Below are 12,335 nucleotides of genomic sequence, written 5' to 3'. Positions count from 1 at the left end.
CTTGATAGATAAGGTATACGGTAACAAGATTGATCTTGTCAAATCAAATCATATACAGTCATTAAGTGTAAAGTATATTTTGTAATAAAAGAATTCGAACTCATATTTTTTAAACGAAATCGTATATTAATTAATGAATAAGATATTTCAATATATTTTATATGATGTTTTTTTGTTTTGTAAATTATAATACAATTATATTTAGATAAAGATGCATATTCTTTTTACTTGTCAATAATTTATGTGTTTTTTGATTAAGATGTGTATAACTTTTTTTAATTGAGAGAAAAAAATTCAAATCTTATTCTTTAGGTAAAAGATGATGTACCTATCAATAAGTAAAATACTTGAATGTTAAGATGTGTACAACGTTTATATAAAAAAATTATGATTTTTAAAAATTATCTTGGGTAGTTTAATTTTCATGTAAATTATCTACTCACATAATGATTAATAAAATAAAATACCTCAACTTCTAAGTTTTATTCGAAATTTCAAATGGATCTACTAGTTTTCGAAATAGATATTTTGATTTAAAAGTGTAAACACCGTTAATATAGAATATGAAAAGACTAATTTTTTTTTTATTAATTTAAAAAATTATTATTATAATTTTTTTTGAAAAAATTTAGGGAGCATGGACTCCCTAAGAGAGGAGAGCACTATTTAAATTTTTTAAATGAATAAAAAATTAATAATAAATATATAATAATAAATTTTAAAATTAATAAAAAGTAAAATTATTTTTTTAATATAATCACGCCATCAATTAATGAAAACACTAACTATTGACTAATGATTAGATCTATATGTCTAACGAAAGATATTTTTTTTGAGCAAAATATTACAAATTCGTAAAGCTAGTTTCTTGATAAATAGATATACAATAACAACATTGATCTTGTCAGATCAAATTATATATGGCCATTAAGTGTAAAGTATATTTTATGATAAAAGAATTCAAACACATATTTTTAAACGAAATCATATATTAATTAATGAATAAAATATTTCAATACGTTTTATTTAATTTTTTTATTTTATAAATTATAATATAATTATATTTAGATAAAAATGCATATTCTTTTTACTTGTCAATAAGTTATGTGTTTTTGGTTAAGATGTGTACAATTTTTTTTAATTAGAAGAAGAGGATTCGAACTTTACTCTTTAGGTAGAAGATTATGTATCAACTAATAAATAAAATACTCGAGTGTTAAGACGTGTACAATTTTTATATAAAAATATTATAATTTTAATATAATATCTCGGGTAGTTTAATTTTCATGTATATTATCTACTCACATGATAATTAATAGAATAAAATACCTCCACTTCTATGTTTTATTTGAAATTTAAAACGGGTCTATTAGTTTTTGAAATAGATCCTCCGGTTCAAAAGTGTAAATACCGTTAATATAGAATATGAAAGAACTAAAATTTTCTTTTCTTATTTATTAATTTAAAAAATTATTATTATAATTTGTTTTGAAAAAAAATTTAGGGAGCATCGACTCCCTAAGAGAAGGGAGCACTGCCTGATTTTTTTTAAATGAATAAAAATTAATAAAAAATAAAATCATTTTTTCAATATAATCACATTATCAAATTAATGAAAACATTAACGGTTAACTAATAGCTAGACCTATGTGTCCAACGAAAGATATTTTTTTTGAGTGAAATATTCATTCGAAAACTAATGAACCCACTTGAAATGTCAATTAAAACTTAAGAGGTGAAAGTATTTTACCTAATTAATATGTTAAAATAAAAAATCAAAACATGCATGAAAATAAAGTTACTGTAATTTATAAAATAAAAGTTACATTATCAATTTATCATGTACTTCAGTAAGTGTTGATTATGTTTAATTTTTTTTTGTATGTGGCAAAATATCTAAAATTTTTTTTGAAATATTTTAAATTTTTTAAATAAATATGTATTTATTTATTGCTTTTAATTAAATACTTATATTTTTATTTTAAATCAAATAAATTTTTATAATTAATAAACAATTAATTATTATTAATTAAAATATCACTTGTCAATTAACGTAATATACTGACATTGTCACGTTGCATTTTTCGCATTCACGTCAACATCATGTAAGTATAAAATAACATATAATATTTTGATTAATGATAATCAATTAATAATTAATTATAAGAACCTATTGGATATTAAAAAATATAAAAATTTAATTAAACATAATAAAGAATAAAAATTTATTTGAATTTTTTTAAGTAACTCTAGAACTTTTTATACTAATATATATATTAATTATAATCAGAAAGAAACCTTTGCATGTAAATCCGGAATCTTAACGTATCTTACAAATTAAAACACGCAACTTTAAAGCCTACGCTATACACCCTTTTCCCCTTTCTTCTTCTACTTTTCCGTTTAAGGCAAATATATAGAAAAGAGAATATGAATAAATTCATCAGCTTTTATTAATGGCGTAGGCTTTCTACTATTTCTATAATCACCTTAAGATGCCATTGCCAGCATCTTTCAACATTCTCCTTTTTCCTGAAAATGATTGAACAAAAGGAGTTTCTATTTACCACGACTCTTACCAATTATGTAGCTATTACACAGTTGTTTAAAGACTGGATTATCTATTGCAAGACCAAATTTAAGTCGAATCTGAGTATAGATAGCTTTAAATTCTATTCTTGCAAACGTATACTTGATAAATCCTTGGACATGGTCTATGAATGGCAGCTCAGCTAAATTTAGAAGGAAAGTAAGTTGAAGGGAAACGTAAGCTGTCCTTTAGGATTAGTTGGTGGGTCTAGTTTCTCTCCGTTGAGTCCCCCTCAAGCTTGATGTCTCCCCTGTCAGTTCAATTATAATTCAATGAATTTTGCCAGTTCCCACCAACCAAGAGTTCAAAATATGTGTGTTCTTGAAGATACATGATTACATTGCTCCATGGTATTTGCTTTGAAGTAATAGTAGAAAACAATCAGACTAAGCGACAACTCATCCACTCAGTTCTAGTGTATAGTAAGGCTAAGACGGTATCTGTTTCAGAGTAATGTTACCCTATTTAATACAAAAACATATTTAAATATACACATAGATACCTTTTGAGCACCATCAGGGTTTATTGGCCTTGTAGTTGATTTGGTCCTGTCAAACCCTCGAATAAAGTTATTAGTTCGGAGTAGTTGGGCTCTCCATGTTCACCACACTCTCACAGATACCATTTTCAGGTGATGTAACCATTTTCTTTCGCAGACTAAGAAGGATTTGTTGTCACCCTGCATCCGGAAAGTAAAAGAAAGACCAAGATAACAATGTAGAAGATAAATGCTAAAAATTATGCTCCGATCAAGCAACTCCAGAATGATGGTTATATCAGCCGCACCTGATAGCCCCGCCACGGTAATCAACCTCAATGTAGGCATTCAAGTGTCCATGCAGGAGACTCAAGATCATCTCTACTAGGCAGTTCTTCCAGAATAAGCATGAACATTTGCATACCCAACAGTTCCTCTGGGGACAATGAAAATTACAGAACACGAGATTGTCAGCAAAAGAGTTGATCATAAACAAGTCTCTAACTAGACAAAAATAAGCTCACCTGAAAATATCAGGGTGTTAATTATAACCAACATGCAGCCCACTGCTGCTATCTTTCCACTTTGTTGCTGCAATGCCTTGGTGTTGATAAGACATAATAAAGGAAATCTATAAAGAAAGTGTAGGGATAAAATCAAATTTACTCGCCTAATCCAAGGTGAACGGGAAACAACTTAATCTCTTATAGTATAGATGGTAGACCAAGTACAAAGTTCTCAAGCTTAACATCCCCGTGCACTTAACAGATATCAAACAGGGTCAACATTCAAAGTAAAAGGATTTTTCTGGACAATTAAGAATTTTATTATCCAAGAAGCAGCAAGCTCAGGCAAAAGAAAAAAGGTAGCAAAGCTGCCACAGAGAAAAAACCAAGGCTACAAACAGCAGCATCAACAAATCCAACAAAGCAACAACTATGCCAGCTTAGAGACACGGTATTACATAAAGCCCTGTTGATAGTAAAATTCCTAGCCCCTGAAGCCTAAATTTAACATCATCATTAACAATGGAACAAAAAAGGGAAAAAATCGAATTTGCCTTCTCTCCATAAATCCTGCTATTTCTCTCCCTCTACAAGTGGTACATATAAGAACACCAAGCAAGGCAAGGATGACTGAAGCAAGTACTGTTCCCTTAAGTTTGTCTTTAGCCCACTGGCCACTGCAATTCAGAATGCCAGTCACCATATACCACGAGCATGAAGATCTTTGTCCTAAAGCTGCCTTGAGAAATCATAAGTGCAGAAAATATGGTCCCTTATTTTGCCACAGCTTGCAAAAGGGAGAGTCAACAGAATCCAAATGCACAACTCAAGAATGAAGTCTGCTTTTGGTTGATAGACTGTCCAAAATAGCTATCCAAGTGATCAAGGCATGTCAAGGAATATGGTGTTGAAACCAAACGAGTCTATGCCATTCCACATTTCTCTTGTTTGTGACCGATTTCATTCCAAACATGAGCAGCCTTGTAAGTAACGCCAGGAGAGCTCCAAAATTCAACCCCACCTTGCTAAAAGATAATAAGAAGCAGAAGCAAAGAATTCTAAACGAAATAGAAACATTATGAGACTGTTCATTCGGTCATATTCTAATCTTTGGCACTCTGTATCTCAGCGTCTCCATTTTTCTCCACTGAAGCACTCTTCGCGTCTGTGTTGTCTGTATTATCATCCACCTTAAGACTCATCCCCTCTATCATTTCTACATTGCAGCCCCTTAAATCAGGGTAATTTCTGTGGTTCAGAGAATGCAACCATAGGGCTACAACTCCTTCCTCACGTTCTGTTGAGGCAATATGAGAATATATAAACTTCATTTTGAATTCCTCTGCCTCTTCTTCATAAGCTTTCATAGACAACTCTTCATGACTATCTTTCCACTTTTGGTTATATGATGCAAAGAGGCACTCATCCAAGTACAAACCAACCTCGGGTGCTGTAGGTACATTGATGCTCACATCCCTGAAATTTATTACAGATATATATTAAGCCAAAAACAAAAATTCAGTTGCAACAGCAACACAATTAAGAAGATACAGAACTACTTACTTTCGTAATGCAGTTTCAATCAGTGACTCAGGAGCACAATTCCTCATTACCGCAACGGCCATTCCAATCATCTTTCGAATCTGATGAAGCATGAAGCTCTGACCTACAACCTCACACTTGACAAAATCAATGCCCTCAACATTAACAACAGTGTTTGCGTGAAATGATACGATATAGCGACGTGCAGAAGGATCTTCAGCTTTTGTTCTTGTAGTGAAGTTATGAAAGTTGTGAGACCCAACGTAATGCTTCAATATTCTATTGAACAGCCCCTTCTCTTCCTCACCATAACAAAACCTTCTTTCCTCCAGGGGTATCTTTTCTACATTAACTTTATCCACTTCAGTAAACTCATTTTGGACAGAACTATCAGTAACCTCCTCAAGTTCAGATGTCAGGTTATGTTCCTTAATTACATTTCCAGATTCTCCATTGTTCGAAGAAACGTCAGAGTGAACTATTGTCGACTTGGCTTCGAAACTCCGCTTGCCCATAACACCTGCGACTTTACGGCCTCTTTCTGAGCACTCCAAGCACTTAACAAGCTCATTACCAGATCCTAAACTAGCCAAAACACTTTCCCTATCCCTATGACAACTTGGATCAAGAGCAAAAACAGGAATAAGATAAACGTACCGCCGCCGATCACAAAACTTCTTCGAGTTAAACGACGCCGTCACACGCTTATACCCAAATATCCGAATCTGGGCAGGTAGTATCCGATTAAGGCGCTCCACGAGCCCAGGCGGGTCGATGTAGAACCGCCCAGAAACGACCTGGCCCACGGCGCTTACGCCCTTATCCGTTCGGGCCGAGCGAGCCCAATCATAGCGCTTTGGATTGCCGCGGTCTTGCTCGGGGACGGCGCCAGAGTGGAACAGTGCTTCTTCAAGGTCGCCTTCGATGGTTTTGGCTCCTGGATTTTTTTGCATGCCTTGATAGCCGACGCCACAGTAGGCAAAGAAAATGGCGATCTTCCGTCGTTTGTATCTCTGTTTTTTGGTGCCGTTGGTGGCGGAAGCGGTTTCTTCGTCGTCGGAAGTGGTTGTAGTAGACATTTTGAGTCTTTTGGGGTCTGGTTCTTGCGTCGTCGGCGGCGGGGGCGGGGGCGGTTTAGCTATTTTCGTGTCTGGGGTATCTGGAATCTCCATGTTTCTAGCGTTTTAAAGTGATCGAACTCTCCACAGGCAGTAATGTAACTGTTGGGCCTTCTAGGTTGTGTTCTGTTCTTTTCTATCCCCTAATTAAACCCTAGCATAAATATATTACAATATATAATGAAAATATTCATTTTTATTTCAGTGTATTTTTAAATTATCATTTTTAATATTGCATTACGGAAATTAATAATATTATTTAAATTGTAAATATTTAAAATTTTATTCAATGCAATAATAAAAATTCAGATTGCATTGAAAAACTTTCTTTAATTTTTTTCTTAATTATAAAAGTATTAAATAATTTATAAATTAAAAAAATAAAATTTCAATTATATATTTGTTTAAAAAAGCAGAAGAGGTTTATTTCATAAAAATAAGATCAACAAGAATAAACCTATCTTTACAAAACAAGAACAGCAGATAAGCAAAATATGGATCTGCTGCGAGGCGCACCCCCAAAGCCTTACAACCTTGAATGGACATCTTACCCCATCTGAAGGTTAGCATGACCTTCAGTAACCATGGCCAACGGTGCAAGACCCAGTACAAAAAACATCTATCCCTAAACAAATTCCCACACACAACTGAAATCACAAAAGCCCATTACAATAAGTGCCCCCTATCTGCAAACAAAAAATACTCACAGCCATCCTGACGACCCACGTAATAAAAAACAACACAACCATACCATCACCGAAGCTCAACTTGGCATCACTAACTCTTTTCATTCCCCAACTTCACTTATTGTCATATCTCATTTCTTGGAGGAATTGTGACTGGCACATGGATTTAGACAAGTATAACCTCGTTAGGTCCAAGTAAATTTTTTATTATAACATCATCAAACATTCATCATCACATGCGGAAGCATCATAAAACATCTATTAACGTATGTAATCATAATACATACATTCATAAAACTCATTATACAATTAAGAAACTTTTCAACTTAATTATATAAGTTCAAGCATTTGATATAATTATATATATCCGAAAAAAGTGTCACTATCATAAAATACATTAACATTAGCTATCAACAACACCCTTGATGTCCATGTAGGCTCTCAAGCTATCATCATAATTTCATACATAACATTATCAATATAGAATGCCTAACATGACAACATTAACACAAACATGTTCATAATTTGTAAATACAAACATAAAGTAAAAGACCAACTTGTCAGCGGAACGTGACCAACCTTCTAGGTATCAAGTGGCTGTTAGACACCTACTAAAGAATGAAGACCAGACACTAATATCTGCGACATTGGCTGCTATTAGACGCTATCATTGATTTACAACAAAATAAATAGAAAAAATAACGTGTGAGTCACAAAGACTCTGTCAATGGATACGAGAAGAGGACATGCTAGGGGATAAAAGTATTTCGTAAATATACACTTGTAATCTCATGTATTTCATAAACAATTTAATCATAGAATTTATAAAACATGTTATTTGCACACATTTGAATAGTATTCGATGAAAACATGTCAATATAGACATTTGAGAATCTTTTACCTTTGAAATTCTCATCAAATTCAATCAAACAACCTATTCTGCACTAAAACTACCGATGCATTGTTGAATATATCAATGCCTTCATACATTTATCAATACATTTCACATAGAAAGCCTCCTAAAGCGTTTTGTTTAGAATGTATTGATACTTTTAGCCTATAACCCAAATTTCTGGGCAAAATTCTCCATTTTTACCATTCCTTAAGTTCCCCTACCTCTTGGGACTTTCTCTAAGGCTCAGTTTTCTTCACTAAGCACATTTTCATGTCATCATAGAGTATAAATCATGAACAATAGTTAAACAACATTAGTATGCAACATGCCATAAACATAATAATTATGATTATTCCATTAACATTAAACTCATACTTTATGATGGTATGTCCCCATCAATCTTGGGCTGGCAATGTACAGTCTCATTGCACTTTGGATGTTTATGATGCATCATAAGAGTGAAATTGTCACTTGCACCTTTTGAAAGTGGAATCCATTACACTCATAGAGTTCTCATGCTCGTAGCATTAGGTATGTGGAATGTCCTTCACATACAAGCTTACTCATCTTATGAGGTATATGAAAAATACATCATATACATAATCTCATGGCATTCATCATGCTTTCTCAATAATCTCATGTAGTATATGGAATATACATCATATACATAATCTCATGGCATTTATCACACATACTTAATCACTTTATATGGTATATGAAATTTACATCATATACTCAATCTTATAAAATACATCATACATACTTAATCACCTCATATGGCATATGAAATTTACATCATATACATAATCTTATGGTATTCATCATACCAAACATGCAGGTTATAGCATTTATAAATAAACATTCAATATCTCGTACCCACACTAGTTTGAAGATCAAAGTAATCGAGTGGGCTTCAAACATAAGGTGCTTGTCTCTTCTTGTTGAAAACTAATACATAGTTGAATATTTACATACATAGTAGATTCGTAAACAATTTGTAAACCAATGTATTAATCATACCACAAGCACTAAGAATTTATTTTTTCTTAGAAAATCATTTTTTTCATTCTTGAAACTTAAATCCTTTGATAAACCATTTTAAAGATATCATTTCAACATACATACATAATCTTTTTCATAGAAATCATGCTAGCTTTACATATCAAAATAATTTGAAAATGGTGTATTCACTCATCTAGTTAGAGATTCAATTCCTAGCTCCAATTATAACTCTGTTTATGCGAAATCCGTGGAGTTTTCAAATGTTCCTATCATACAACAATAATCACAATCATTTCCTAGAATAAAAATCTCATAATAATCATTATAGGTACTTTCGAAACTACTCGTTTTTAGCTAAACTAATGTTCTAGCTAAAACCCATGCTTAGAAACCCATAAATAATTTATCCTTACTTTAGGTGAGCTTTGATGTTAGGGAAAATCACAAAATCTTTGAGCTTTAATGTTCAACAAAAAATCTGAACATAAAAATAATATTTTTAGTGTTAAAAAATTCATAAATCAAGATTTAAAAGTTGAACGATGTTGCATTTGTTTGAAAAACCCAAAACCAAGCTTTCAATTTTTCAAAATGATGATTTGGGGTGAAAATGGGTTTGAGAAAGCTTAGAGTTGCTAATAAACTAATGAGAGACGGCTTAAAATGAAAAACCCTCGGAGTTGGGGTCATATTGATACTATGAGATGTGAAAATACCCTTTTATCCTTTTTATTTTTTCAAAAATTAGTGAAATGTATTGATACATTAGCCCATGTATCAATACATTTGGTTTTGGGAAAAATGTATAAATACATTATAAACATGTATCGATAGATGTTCATCAAAAATCCTTTCTGAGCTAAATGTATCGATACATCATGAATATGTATTGATACATTTGAGATCGAATGCAGTTTTTGAGACAGATTACTTATAAAAACCTGCACAGCTTATTTACATAAAATACCATTTAAGTAAATATCCTCTTTGCTTTTTATTCTCCATTTACTTAAGATATTTAATGTAAATAAACAAATAACCTCTCATTTGGATTCAATAAAAATCCAAAAGAATCAAAATCTAATTTTTAGTTTCAAAAACAAAATTGAAAAAGTTTGATTGAAATTAAATTTACGGTTCCCATATACCATAACAAACGTACTCCAAAAATTATAAAAAAAATCATTTTTAATTATCTAAAAATCAAGAGAATCATTCTCGTCAAAATTTTATTTTCAAAAGATTATTTTATAAAAATCACATATTTTGACCCCTTCTAAACATAGAAAATTTTCTACTTCAAAGTGATAGACAACTAAAGGTGTCAATGAATCCTTTTAAAGGTTAAAACTAAGTTTGATGTTTAAAATATATAATCTATATGCTCATCTAAGGATTTCCTAACTTATCCTCTTACTCAATGTGGGATTTCACATCACTTATACTCAATAAAAATTCCTCCACTCTCTGCACCATGTTTTAGCCAATGAATCTACAACCTTGTTTGCTGATCTTGGTATTTTCCTAAATACACATTCTTTCATCTGAGACTTAAAAAATCCATTTGCATCATAATAGCTTTATATTTCCACAGAGCTGCAGTTGGCTCTGTCACCCATTTTATATCATTTTCGTGTTGGGAAAGGGTATTGATATAGCAGAAGTAACAATACAAATAACGAAAGTAATCCTAAACCCTAAACCTTAAACCAACAAAATATTCTAGTCAGCAGATATAGTTTTGAATGTATAAAATAAAAATCACAAAAAACACACGATTTTTAATGTGGAAAACCCCCTCAATGTGAGAGGTAAAAACCATGGGACCTAGTACAGAAAAATAATCCACTATAAAAGGTCAATGAGTGTAGCAATGAGTTAACCAGTAATTCTAGAACTCACAACAGCCCCCTATTCACTATCAACAAAATGGAAATCACCAAACAACAATGCATAAAACCCAAATAAAAGGTATCATGGCCCACCAAATAGAGAAGAGAAAATGCAATATGATCGAACAAATTGAAACTCATAATGTCAGAAACAATATACTGAAATTTCATCAAAATCAAACCACAAATCGTTTTTCGATCGGTACCACAAAGCAAGCAAAAATATTTTCTCCCTACACTTCTTGTTGTATGCACTGTTTCTCACCTTAAAAACTCACATTTTTCCAAGAAGGGCAAAAACCTTTTTCTTAATACTTAATTTTCTTTTCTTTTCTTTTTAATTTAAGTTGTGGGCTCCACTTGAGGAAGACCCACAACAAACTCCCCCTCTGACTTAAGTGGAGGCAATTGCCAAATCGACAATTAAATGACAAGCTTCAAACTTCCCTCTTGATAGATTCTTTGTCAACATGTTTGAATCATTATCATTTGTGTGAATTTGTTCAAGCTTTAACAACTTGGAGTCCAAAATATCATGAATCTAGTGATATCGCACATCAATATGTTTCAATCTACCATGGAAAGTAGAATTCTTGGTAAGATGGATAGCATTCTGACTATCACAAAACAAAACATACCTCTGCTATGTAAAACCAAGTTCATGTACAAAATTCTTCATCCAAAGCAACTTTTTACAAGCTTCGGTAGCAGTGATAAACTTAGCTTTAGTAGTAAACAAAACAACACATTTTTCCAATCTAGATAGCCAAGCCACAGCTCTATTTACAGAGGTAATCAAATAACCAGAAATAGACTTTCTAGAGTCAACATCCCCACCCATGTTTGAATTTGTGCAACCACAAAGAACAGATTCCTCAATTCCAAAACAGATTTTCAAACTAGAAGTGCCTTAGAGATATCTCAAAATCCACTTCATAGCTTTTCAGTGCTCTTTACCAGGGTTGGAAATAAAACGACTAACCATACCAATTGCATGAGCTATATTAGCCTTTGTGTAAACCATTGCATACATCAAACCTCTTACTATTGATGCATAAAGAACATGTTACATGTTTTCTTTCTTTTTATCACTAAAAGGAGACTGTTTAGTGTTAAGCTTAAAGTGAGTAGCAAGAGGTGTACTTACCACTTTAGCTAATCCATGTAAAACTGCTGAAGTACTTTCTCAATATACTTTTCGTAAGACAACCATAACTTCTTGATCTCTTTGTCATGAATGATCCACACGTTAAGGATCAGCTTTGCTTGTCCCAAGTCTTTCATTGCTAAAGACTTGCCAAGCTCATTTTTCAACTTATCAATTCTAGAAGAATTATGACCAACAAGCAACATATCATCAACATAGAGCAACAAAATGATGAAGTCGTTGTTAGGAAATTTTTGCACAAATACACAATGATCAAAGTTAGTTTTCTTGAATCCTTGTTGAATCGTAACAAACTCAAACTTCTTGTACCATTGCCATGTTGCTTGTTTCAAGCCATACAAACTTTTCTTTAACTTGTAAACATAGTTTTCTTTACCTTCCATCACAAAATGCTCTGGTTGCTCCATATAGATCTCTTCTTCCAAATCACCATGAAGGAAAACAGTCTTCACCTCTAT

General features: G+C 32.1%; 1 protein-coding gene across 1 annotated transcript; it reads right to left on the bottom strand.

The window, feature by feature from the left end:
• Nucleotides 1-3,749: 3,749 nt before the first annotated feature.
• LOC18586509 (uncharacterized) lies at nt 3,750-6,365 on the bottom strand. The gene is made up of 2 exons (XM_007009951.3): nt 5,138-6,365; nt 3,750-5,050 (listed from the first exon to the last, which is right to left on the bottom strand). Exons 1-2 carry the CDS (start codon nt 6,286-6,288, stop codon nt 4,678-4,680), a joined length of 1,524 nt encoding a protein of 507 aa, XP_007010013.3. The 5' UTR covers nt 6,289-6,365; the 3' UTR covers nt 3,750-4,677.
• Between the last annotated feature and the right edge of the window lie 5,970 nt (nt 6,366-12,335).

This window comes from Theobroma cacao, chromosome 10, assembly GCF_053813885.1.
Source record: "Theobroma cacao isolate CCN51 chromosome 10, ASM5381388v1, whole genome shotgun sequence".
Taxonomy (NCBI): Eukaryota; Viridiplantae; Streptophyta; class Magnoliopsida; order Malvales; family Malvaceae; genus Theobroma; species Theobroma cacao.
Note: the sequence above shows the minus strand (reverse complement) of the source record. Positions and strands in the feature narration are given on the sequence as shown.

Coding starts and splice junctions, on each gene's coding strand:
- LOC18586509 (XM_007009951.3), bottom strand. CDS start 6,288: ATGGAGATTCCAGATACCCCAGACACGAAAATAGCTAAACCGCCCCCG. Junction 5,051..5,137: donor ATTGAAACTGCATTACGAAA/GTAAGTAGTTCT, acceptor AATAAATTTCAG/GGATGTGAGCATCAATGTAC.